This window comes from Neodiprion virginianus, chromosome 4, assembly GCF_021901495.1.
Source record: "Neodiprion virginianus isolate iyNeoVirg1 chromosome 4, iyNeoVirg1.1, whole genome shotgun sequence".
Taxonomy (NCBI): Eukaryota; Metazoa; Arthropoda; class Insecta; order Hymenoptera; family Diprionidae; genus Neodiprion; species Neodiprion virginianus.
The window spans coordinates 20,527,232-20,539,814 of NC_060880.1; the positions used below are offsets into that span (position 1 = coordinate 20,527,232).

The following is a 12,583-nucleotide window of genomic DNA, read 5'->3' on the forward strand; positions in this document are numbered from 1 at the left end:
TTCTTCTCGTGTTTCAGTTACTCACTGTGGGAACATCCTGCGGCTGCCTTTACGACACCACGCAATGTCGCAGTTCAATGTGAAAAACTTAATTATATCTTATTCATTTTGCAAAATAATTCCAGGTCAACGATTTACCTGCAGAGAGTGAGAGTCCGTTCGGTGCAGATACTGTATAATCCATTTCACATGGACTCGGTATTGGTTCACACGATCGAACAGATGACGCCACGTGTTAAATGGTGCAGTTTGAAAATTGCCTGTATCTATCCATGTATGTACAGTTTACCCCCAAGCAGCGCTTTAGGGTAGGTAAACTGAATTATTAACGGAGAAACGGAGAGGCGGGAATCGTAGGGGGATACGACTGGGTTTTCTAGTTGGGATAATGAGTACAATTATGAATCGGTGGTCCTTCGAATTGTGGTCGTTATACCGAGTAATTAAAGGGAGTTTTTCCCATCGCCATATGCATTCCCAACTTCCACCCCGCTTCCAGACTTTCCGGTGCTATGCACCCGTCGTCCCTAAGCCTGCATCCGAAATCTGTTGATCCCTTTCTTTTCGCGCCTTTGCAATACTCGTCTTTCAATTCATTTTAACGATTCATTATTGAGAATTAAAGATTCGAAAATGATAACTAATAATTGAATAGTGTTTTTTACATGTCTACGATTATTCATATTTCAATTGATAGATGAGAAAATTTTTCGTAATATTATTTAATTATTAAGCGTATGACTATTTCGATTCGACACAACGAATTCTCCGCTCAAAATTTCTTTCCGTATACCTGAAAAAATTGAGATCTAGAAACATGACTAAAAAATCAATCGTTATCTTTTGCAGGTACACAATGATACAATGAATACAAATCACTGCGTATAATTCTTTCTTCGTTTCATAAAAACTATTTAGAAAAGTAGAAAAGAAATTAAATACAGGTATTCACGTTAAAGCTAGTTTACACACGTACGTATATAACTACATACTTGTTACAAATTGCAGTTATTATTACTAAATATGGTGATGTCTTACTCCTTCTCGTATGTACATCGCAGCGTAGTTAATATAACAAAGTTTGAATACCGACTCCAGCCGATGAGCCGGTAAAAAAACATTACTCATTAATGGTGCTCCATGAATGATGAAATATTTACAAAATTGGCAGTAAAGTATTTACAAGGGCAAATTCGTCTCTCCTGGCCCTCTCCACGAATCTTGGGCTGGCCTTCGACGATCGCGAAAACTGGTTGTATCGAAAGTTTTCAGCCTTTCGGTTCGGGTACGCCGTCGTTTTCCTAGTCTTTTGCAGGCGCGATCCGTGCGGGAATAATCTTCCCTCATTTACTCGAGTTCAGGGCAAATCTGAACGGGGTATGACCTCTCTTTGCGAATACCATATGCCAACGCCGAGAATTACGATTGCTATGCCAGCCCCAATTCCACCGCCAACGATGACGCCCACGTTCACACCTGCTGAGACGAGGCAGTTCTCCTCTGTTGGAATAAGACGGATAAGTAAAATCACGATCAATCATCCTCGATGTTGCAATTAGAGATTGAAATACTCGCCTGTTCGGCCGGACACGTCGGTATCTGTGTTGAAAGCAATTAATTTTACGTTATTGAACGTCGCGATTATTTCGGAGCTCAATTCCGCCGTCTGGGGAGTACTGCAGACGTATTTTCCAACTCCCAAGGTTGTTCGGAAGAGGCTCAGCCCGGAGTTTCCTTCGGCAGTTACCGCGCTTTCTGGATACAAATCATTTGATCTGTTATTTGGTGCCGGAGGATAGTTAAAATGTATAGACGATCAGCTATGGGGATTTTTTAATTACCTTCAGCGCTGGGGAACGTCGTATCGTTTAGATAAACCACGGCCTCGATGCTGTCCACCGTTGACGCCGTCCCGTCATTTGTGAACCAGAGTGTTATACTGCCCGCCGTTGTCTCTGACCAGGTTAACGTCAGGTATTGATCAGATTCGTTACAGCTACCGGAAGCCGTTGCTGTCGTTGGAATCATCATGATACCAGATGAAGTCTAGAGAAAAATAAAATTAGTTATTATGGACAAAGAACAATGGTCATCGAATGTAGCGTCAATTAATTGAAATCTTTTCAAAATTACGAGTGACAAAAAAAACGATGTTAAGTAATCTTTAAAGAATTCCAAATTTTTTCATCTCACCTCTCCGTCAGTAGTCGTATAGGTGACCGTCAAAGTGATGTCCATACTCGCCAAGATGCAGGTTTCATTCGTCGACGAATCTGTGACAACCCAATCGAAATCAGACAGAATTATTGCTGCCGAATTTGTTGTGCCTTGCGCACTTATCGTCGTTGCCGTATCGGCAGATTGTGTTACACTGGTCGTTGAATCAGTAGTCGTTTTATATTCTACTGCAGTTGTCATTGATTCGGTAGACGTTACTTCGGTTGTTGTTAACTCTGTAGTTGTTTCATTCTCTGCTATTGTCGTTGACAAAATAGATGTATACGTTTCAGTCGTGATCGAATCAGTCGTTGTTTCAACCTCTAATACAGTTGTCGGTAAAATAGTTGTTCCCACTTCAGTTGTCGTAGAAACAGTAGTTGTTTCGCTCACTGATGTAGTTGTCGGTGATTCAGCTGATTCTGTTTGGACACTGCCTGTTATAGTTGTTGCCGATTCGCTTGTACCCGTTTCAGTGGTTGTTTCACTCGTTGATGGAGTTGTTGATAAAACAGTTGAACCCGTTTCACTTGTTGTAAAATCAGTAGTTGTTTCGCTCACTGATGTAGTTGTCGGTGATTCAGCTGATTCTGTTTGGACACTGCCTGTTATAGTTGTTGCCGATTCGCTTGTACCCGTTTCAGTGGTTGTTTCACTCGTTGATGGAGTTGTTGATAAAACAGTTGAACCCGTTTCAGTTGTTGTAAAATCAGTAGTTGTTTCGCTCACTGATGTAGTTGTCGGTGATTCAGCTGATTCTGTTTGGACACTGCCTGTTATAGTTGTTGCCGATTCGCTTGTACCCGTTTCAGTGGTTGTTTCACTCGTTGATGGAGTTGTTGATAAAACGGTTGAACTCGTTTCAGTTGTTGTAAAATCAGTAGTCGTTTCGCTCACTGATGTAGTTGTCGGTGATTCAGCTGATTCTGTTTGGACACTGCCTGTTATAGTTGTTGCCGATTCGCTTGTACCCGTTTCAGTGGTTGTTTCACTCGTTGATGGAGTTGTTGATAAAACAGTTGAACCCGTTTCAGTTGTTGTAAAATCAGTAGTCGTTTCGCTCACTGATGTAGTTGTCGGTGATTCAGCTGATTCTGTTTGAACACTGACTGTTATAGTTGTTGCCGATTCGCTTGTACCCGTTTCAGTGGTTGTTTCACTCGTTGATGGAGTTGTTGATAAAACAGTTGAACCCGTTTCAGTTGTTGTAAAATCAGTAGTTGTTTCGCTCACTGATGTAGTTGTCGGTGATTCAGCTGATTCTGTTTGGACACTGCCTGTTATAGTTGTTGCCGATTCGCTTGTACCCGTTTCAGTGGTTGTTTCACTCGTTGATGAAGTTGTTGATAAAACAGTTGAACCCGTTTCAGTTGTTGTAAAATCAGTAGTTGTTTCGCTCACTGATGTAGTTGTCGGTGATTCAGCTGATTCTGTTTGGACACTGCCTGTTATAGTTGTTGCCGATTCGCTTGTACCCGTTTCAGTGGTTGTTTCACTCGTTGATGGAGTTGTTGATAAAACAGTTGAACCCGTTTCAGTTGTTGTAAAATCAGTAGTTGTTTCGCTCACTGATGTAGTTGTCGGTGATTCAGCTGATTCTGTTTGAACACTGACTGCTATAGTTGTTGCCGATTCGCTTGTACCCGTTTCAGTGGTTGTTTCACTCGTTGATGGAGTTGTTGATAAAACAGTTGAACCCGTTTCAGTTGTTGTAAAATCAGTAGTTGTTTCGCTCACTGATGTAGTTGTCGGTGATTCAGCTGATTCTGTTTGGACACTGCCTGTTATAGTTGTTGCCGATTCGCTTGTACCCGTTTCAGTGGTTGTTTCACTCGTTGATGGAGTTGTTGATAAAACAGTTGAACCCGTTTCAGTTGTTGTAAAATCAGTAGTTGTTTCGCTCACTGATGTAGTTGTCGGTGATTCAGCTGATTCTGTTTGGACACTGCCTGTTATAGTTGTTGTCGATTCGCTTGTACCCGTTTCAGTGGTTGTTTCACTCGTTGATGGAGTTGTTGATAAAACAGTTGAACCCGTTTCAGTTGTTGTAAAATCAGTAGTTGTTTCGCTCACTGATGTAGTTGTCGGTGATTCAGCTGATTCTGTTTGAACACTGACTGCTATAGTTGTTGCCGATTCGCTTGTACCCGTTTCAGTGGTTGTTTCACTCGTTGATGGAGTTGTTGATAAAACGATTGAACCCGTTTCAGTTGTTGTAAAATCAGTAGTTGTTTCGCTCACTGATGTAGTTGTCGGTGATTCAGCTGATTCTGTTTGGACACTGCCTGTTATAGTTGTTGCCGATTCGCTTGTACCCGTTTCAGTGGTTGTTTCACTCGTTGATGGAGTTGTTGATAAAACAGTTGAACCCGTTTCAGTTGTTGTAAAATCAGTAGTTGTTTCGCTCACTGATGTAGTTGTCGGTGATTCAGCTGATTCTGTTTGGACACTGCCTGTTATAGTTGTTGTCGATTCGCTTGTACCCGTTTCAGTGGTTGTTTCACTCGTTGATGGAGTTGTTGATAAAACAGTTGAACCCGTTTCAGTTGTTGTAAAATCAGTAGTTGTTTCGCTCACTGATGTAGTTGTCGGTGATTCAGCTGATTCTGTTTGAACACTGACTGCTATAGTTGTTGCCGATTCGCTTGTACCCGTTTCAGTGGTTGTTTCACTCGTTGATGGAGTTGTTGATAAAACGATTGAACCCGTTTCAGTTGTTGTAAAATCAGTAGTTGTTTCGCTCACTGATGTAGTTGTCGGTGATTCAGCTGATTCTGTTTGGACACTGCCTGTTATAGTTGTTGCCGATTCGCTTGTACCCGTTTCAGTGGTTGTTTCACTCGTTGATGGAGTTGTTGATAAAACAGTTGAACCCGTTTCAGTTGTTGTAAAATCAGTAGTTGTTTCGCTCACTGATGTAGTTGTCGGTGATTCAGCTGATTCTGTTTGGACACTGCCTGTTATAGTTGTTGTCGATTCGCTTGTACCCGTTTCAGTGGTTGTTTCACTCGTTGATGGAGTTGTTGATAAAACAGTTGAACCCGTTTCAGTTGTTGTAAAATCAGTAGTTGTTTCGCTCACTGATGTAGTTGTCGGTGATTCAGCTGATTCTGTTTGAACACTGACTGCTATAGTTGTTGCCGATTCGCTTGTACCCGTTTCAGTGGTTGTTTCACTCGTTGATGGAGTTGTTGATAAAACGATTGAACCCGTTTCAGTTGTTGTAAAATCAGTAGTTGTTTCGCTCACTGATGTAGTTGTCGGTGATTCAGCTGATTCTGTTTGGACACTGCCTGTTATAGTTGTTGCCGATTCGCTTGTACCCGTTTCAGTGGTTGTTGTGGTTGTTGAAGTAGTAGGTGCCTCAAATCCCTGTACAGTCGTTGTAATAGTTGAATCCGATTCAGTTGTTGCTCCATTCCCCGTTGCAGAAGTCGATAGCTCAGTGGAACCTGTTAGAGATGTCGTAGATTCTGCAGTGGTCGCAGATTGAGCCGACAGTTCTATTGAAAATTTCAATGATTGTCAATGAAATTGAATCTCGCCTATCTCTAACTTCAACATTGAAAAGTAAAACAGTATTTTTGTATCAAAATCGCGCCTGTTGTTATAAACGGTCCAGCGTGAGCTGAGTTATAATTTTCGCACATTGTGTAACGCGGTATTCACTATATTATTCGGTTATTTTCTGTGTCTAACAATAAGTATCAACCCGAATATACTTTTAATGAATTTTTCTCGTATAACATCGGTGCTCACGGTAACGTGGAGTAAACTCTGTTATGACGCATATCGTTAATAACAATTCCGATGATTTTATTCTTCACTTACTTACATGCCTGCAGGGCTCTTTTTACTAATCGACACGTTTCTCAAGTCATGAATAATGAAAAATTCTCTACAACGTGTCAAGTAAAGCCTATTCTGCAGGTCTGCTGTTGCCAACCGGATGTTTCCGATAATTAAGAATATTTTATTACGTGTTTCTTTTTTTCCTCTGTTCCTTACAGTCTCACATATTCCTCAACTGTTATTAAAGCATATAAAAATGTCACCTCATTTTTCCCAAAGTAAATTATAGTTCAAATTTGTCAAATTAATTCACATCTGGGGTTTAACGAAAATGCATGGATTCGACGTATCGTAATAGACACGGGTGTGCACAATTTCTAATATCCCTATCTCGAATTCCATCGATCATAAATATTCAACATTTGTAATACTATTTTCGCTAGAGGCAAAGGACTGACATGTACGTTCGAAGCATGCTGCTTCGTTTCCGAATATCGACAGGCGGCGTCGGTTATGGATGATGCTCTCACTCCACTAGCTGGGTTTATCCATAAAAGCATTGTCAATCACGAACTCCAAGCGTTGAAGATAGATAGGTAAAGGGTGACGTAATTTACGGATTATCGCCCCGGCTCACTGATTTTATCGCGCGAATTTGTCCAATTTTGCTCCTACGCTTATTGTATATTCTTTCAATGTATTTTACAATATTACACTTATACTCAAATAAAATTTATCGCGATTTTGTGGCCAATATCTGCATCGAAAAATTCTTGATCATCAGCTCACGTGCAGCTCACGTCAGTTTCAAATCTACAATCTCGAGATACCACGATTTTCGTTGATAATACACAGGAAAGCACTTTGCGTCGAAGCGAATTAGCCTGCTACAGATAAGTTTAAACGTTTTTCAGTTATATTTATTTCGCAACGAGTCTCTTTGACTGACACATCAGCATTAGAATTAAATTCAATATCTATTTCAGCAATTGATATCGATCGAGAGTATCTGTTGCTTCAATCAGTCGCCAAATGGATTTCGATTCGTACCGTCTCATAATGTTTCGTAAAAGAATATAAAAAAAAAAAATCGAAAGTAAAATAAAAAATACCGTAAATTGTATCGACAAAATGGTAAAGAGAGAAGAAATTTATAACCTACTGTTGATACTCGGACTAAATATCTGTCGTTACATTTTAACTCACCCTGAGCAACTCCAGCGACGATGCAAAACAGGATGAATTTGAATTTCATATTTTAATGAATATTTCTCCTCGTATTGATTATAATTTTGTCGGTAAAAATAAACGAACGTTGACGAATATGTAAGTTAAAACTTGTTCATTGCACAGGTTGAGAATAACACACGAAGACTATTGAAATTTCCACCTCACTTGAACCAACTGGCGTTGCTTTTGTGGAACTGTCGACCGCGTTTGGCAATAACTGACCATTCGTACCGGTGATGAGTTTGAAAACTGAAAATTCGTCGGCCGTGCGCCAAGCTGATATATTAGGAGGTATAGGAAAAATTCAGGGTAAACCCCACCACCGACGCCAAAACGACTCAATTCTTCGTTATCTTTCCCCGTTGCCTCCAGATTTGACCAGATACGTTATTGCCGCTAGAGTAAAGGCCTGTCGATTGACCAATCACGGCAAAGGACGACATTTCCTTACTAATTGATTCTAATCCGCTCCGTGTTTCCTTGAAAGCAATTTTCACCCACATTGTAGTCACTGTGACGTCAACCCCGCAGGACTAAGCACCGATTCACGGATCCTCTTTTCGCCTGACTCATTACCTCAGGTCAACAAAACTTTACGCAATTAGGCTTCTACCTGTCCCCAACGTCGCACATCCTCAGCCCTCCGTCTAAATTAGGCAACGTTTCGACTATATTTCTCTTACTTTCAGCGCAAATCGCGATTTATTACGGTATCGTGTGATTTATACACGGAACCTGATCGCAGATGTCTTATGGAGAAAGCATCTGGATCAGTTGATTGTATTACTCGTACAGGAACCCCGATTATCCGAACCAATTGAAACCGAGCCTTGTTCGGATAATCGAAATGCAATTTTTATCTTAGAGTATAATAATATAAACAACACAAATTTAAATCAACAAACAGTCCGTATTAAACATCCAAATACATATTGAACCTCTTTCGAACACCGACCCATTATTCTATTACTTTGGTTTTATATAGTCGTCTATTGCCAATTGACGAACGGCTGCTCCGCATTTTTTAACCAGCAACAATGTATATTCCGCACCAAAGTCTATTTTCTAGGCCGGCGTTTGGATAATCCAGGTTCTACTGTAACTCTTACGCTATTATTGTGTCTTGGCAAAAAAATCTGAATAACAGTGTATCGTTTTATATTATTTTTTTCTCTGCGGCGGGCTTCTACTTCCTCGTTGGTAGGACTTTACACATTTATTTTACATCACATTAATTTTTCGCAACACATGAAACCGTAGACCATAGCTTCCGGTTTTTATATGTAGGTACTTCTATCCCCATACAGTATACACATGTTAATTTCTCAGGCTGCAATTTTCATTTCTATGACAACGTTGTACATTACATACCTACCTTATAAATGCAATACGACGCATCTCAGGCCTGCATTTGAAATCTCTCGAGTTTTTTCCAGTTCATTGTCTTTATTATAATTGTTGTTTCGTGAGAATCATGATTAGAATTATTGCTGGTAGGATTGTGCAAAGATGAGAAATTTGAGGAAGGGCTTAGAGATTAAATGAGACAGTGATCTGAATAATCTAGTTTTCTTCACTCTCATCACTCCTTATCTTTCTTTAATTAACGTTTATTGAACTGTTGTTTTCACTTATGTCATTTGACACAAACTGTTGTTGACAATGTTGTAAAATATTATTAAATATGTCGTGGGTCGGCATAGTTTTCAGTTAAATCTAAATAAAACCCCATCCTATTATTCTCAATATTTTTATAAAATTAATAATTATGATAACAATTGTAAGATGCACTATAATGGTGAAAAAGTTATGACTAGATCTTAATCTAAAGACAGGATGCAATGATCAGTATTCACAGTCTAGAATTACAACTATTTACAATATTCAGAAGTCATTCCGCACTAATTGTGCGTTGGGGTAGGATTGTTGAGCCATAGATTGTACATCTTGTTCATTCCTCCTCGATCTATCATGCCAGAATCTTTGAAGAATATTCCCATAACTCGTGAATTACCCTATGCGCAATGATCAATTCTGTTCTTGAAGCACCACACCACGTTAACGGCTGGAAAAGTGGGTGTATTTTCGTTGTTTTTTTTTAAGATATAAATATATTCAGAAACTAGACACCTTCGTCTACAGTACTACGTAGGGAAAAGTCAATATCTCAAGAATTAACACAATGGCCGAACATTGCATGTTTTTCAAATTATGCGGATCAATTGAATGGTTGGGAAGAAAAAAAATAAATAAATAGGGGTTTTAATGAAAAATTCTTACAATTTGGATGTATGGTTTTTTTTATTTGCTGTCGACCCGATCGAAAAATGACGTTTCGAGAAAAAAGGGTTCAAACTTTCAGTTATAGATTATATCATAGATAGAATTTCATACATAAAAACAAAATTTATCACTCACCAATTTTGACATTTAATACCTCCAATACATACAAGAGGCTTACATGAACGTCGTGGAAAACCATGCGGGCAATATTAACGGCAATTTCCAAATAATGGAGTTTGAATACCGTAATCACGCGCTTGAAACAGTTTCACAGAAAATGCTTCATCTCCGTCAATTTTACAAATTTCTTTATAAAATTTCCAGAGAGCATTCTTAAAGTATGCATCTGTCATCAAATTTGAAACAAATTTTTTCCCGCGGTGTGGTGTCTTAAACATAGGGCATATCAAGTCGAGATGTTGATGGTCGTCGAAAATACCATATGCTGAACCCAACGATTACGAAAAGGCCAGAAGCTCCAACAACGCTTCCAATAATTGTACTTACACCAAGGTCGTCAATAGAAGACTCTGGTTTTCAATACCCATAGTGGGAATTGTTTTTAATCCCGTCGTCAGCGACGTGGTGTCCGTCGACAAAGTAGTCGAACCCATTTCAGTATTGGTAGTAATTAGCAGCAAACGCTCAAACTTAGATTTGTCATTTCAAATCGCTTGGAAATGGTTCAAATTCTATTCCAAATTCATTTGTTTCACTCTACTTTTCTGCTCGCAAATTATATTTGCGATGATTTTTCTCACTCACCTCCAAAGACTCCTAGGACAGTCAGAAGCATGACGAGTTGAAGATTCATGTCACTTTTTTTCCGTCTACCGATTCATAAATAAAGTAATTCAAAACGCCAAGACTATCAAACACCTAAACCGATAGACGAAAAATTTCACTAAATCACCACCGCACGACTGAATTGGCAAAATAATCAAGTATCATCAAAATTTTGAGCACGTCGCGAGAAATAGTCTTACGCCTTCGAAAACTAGAGCATCAGTCACGCATTGCGATAGAGCAGACCAATCCTCTTGGTCACCGTTTTAAAACTGGAAATATTTCACCCCGGTTGTGAGCTGTTATATCGAAGGAGATGCAGGATGAATTCCGGGTAAACCCCCACCCATCCACGGTAACTGAATTTTTCCTTATCAGAGTCGCGGTTACTTCCAGACTCGCAACGCACGGCTATCTCGACCAACAATTAAAGCAATCCCGTACCGTCGAACAATCGTGCCTTTGCACAGCCTGGCGTTTCTCTCCTTCGTCAAAATAACGAATAAAAATTAATATTCATCCGAAAATGTAAGATTGGAAAAATTCCTAAGCTGTAGGTACTTTTCGAACATTCAATGATTCAATGATTCAATGATTGAATAGGCGTACGGTACAGCATCTATTGAATCAGCCTTCTTTCAATCATAACGATCAACCCACCGTCATTTAACTTTTCATCCTTTACCGTATTGTTACAAATTCTTCCCAAACACGTACATAATATTATAACGTTAAAAAAAATCCATATGTTTAATCCAATTTTTTCAACATCTCTTTCCACTGTTAAATTCGCTTCACCTAGTACCATAAATCCTGTGTTTTCAGATGGTTGAATTCGATGTTTTACACGCGTGGAGCTCCGGATGTGTTCCCGCTTTTGTGAAAATTCCATTTCACTAATTTGCCGAGGCACTTTCTCGTGCGGCCTATAATTTTAACGGACTTGGGAAGTCTGTAGGGTGATAAGGAACGCGACAAGTATCGAGACCGACACTTTCATCGAGAGATTAATTCGACTGCGACGCCGTAAATCAGAATTCTTCTCAATTAATGTGAGTACAAAAGGGAAGTGTTCGCGCAACTTTATTATTATTATGTTAGTTTGTAAATTTATCACAGCAAATACTTTGGTTTAGTTATATTCGTAGGTTGTACCTATTTACCACGTATAAGGTGAATAAAGGGTCGCAACAGTAGAATTACTTTCTTATTCCACATGACAAGTAGTTCAACGTTACAGCGATTCAAATTACGTACTATTTGTCCGCGCCAGAAACTCGTGGGCCGATACTCGAATCGGCAGTTACGTACGTTTCGCTTGGCCGGTGAAGGCGCAGCGCAAGTTAGTTTGTCTCGAGCGCTCGAATAGACAGAACGTGTTAGGTTTTCCTTTACCCACGCGCGTCGATTATTTCGTTTCGCGTAGTTTTAAGATTTATCTGTTTAAGTTGGTCGGGGGAGACGCGGTTCACCCTCCGGTTACACCGGAGGTGCCCGTCTCCCGGGCGAGCGTCATCGCGGCGACATACGTCGTCGCCCGAGCACTTCAGCGTTGGTTTCCCGACACGTCGGGACCGCTGTTTGCACGGCATTGGGCTACCTTACACGCTCCCCCTTCCCCGCTTCCACGTTAGCGTTAGAAGTTGCGGATCACGGTTACTCATGGAGATTTAGATAAGTTGGCTTAAGATTATTGAATGATCGTTCAATCTAGTTGACAAGGAACGCACCAGCGACTGTATTATCCTGTATTATGATAATCTGATTTGCAGTTGATAAACATTTGTCTTGCTTCGACTTTTCCCTCTGCACCGTGAGGGTTTTTATGCCGAAGCAAGCGTCCTGCCTCTCCCGCGAAATCGTGTTATTTATTTATTCACCCTCTCACTCGCTCATCCCATCCCGATTGAAGTTAGAGAAGAACTCTGGTCAATCGATCTAAACAGGAAGCTTGGGAAAATTCATGATAACTGTCCTATTTTTTGGATGACAAAATTTAGCGGAAGAATGACGAGGGTCAGGAATAACTTTATTAAAATTTAAGTAGTGGAAATAAACCGTGCAATTACCGATTTCAACTGGAATTTTTTTCCTCTTAAGATTTAATATATGGTATTAGAATTTCTCGTCGTTAATTATGAAAAAACTACGATTGCAATATGCGGTGCTATTTACGATAGCAAAAGTACGTGTAATGGGCTCAAGCCCGAGGACTTTTAAACGGACCTAATTAATTACAAGCCCTGCGCAAGCCACTAGAAAGTAGATAAAACTA

The 12,583-nt window shown here is 39.9% G+C and overlaps 1 protein-coding gene across 1 annotated transcript; it reads right to left on the reverse strand.

Annotated features, from left to right (window-relative positions):
- Positions 1-869: 869 nt before the first annotated feature.
- Positions 870-10,575, reverse strand: LOC124302850 (mucin-2-like). The gene is made up of 5 exons (XM_046759419.1): positions 10,288-10,575; positions 2,194-5,720; positions 1,842-2,046; positions 1,576-1,755; positions 870-1,500 (listed from the first exon to the last, which is right to left on the reverse strand). The coding sequence occupies exons 1-5, from the start codon at positions 10,334-10,336 to the stop codon at positions 1,358-1,360; spliced, it is 4,104 nt and encodes a 1,367-aa protein (XP_046615375.1). The 5' UTR covers positions 10,337-10,575; the 3' UTR covers positions 870-1,357.
- Between the last annotated feature and the right edge of the window lie 2,008 nt (positions 10,576-12,583).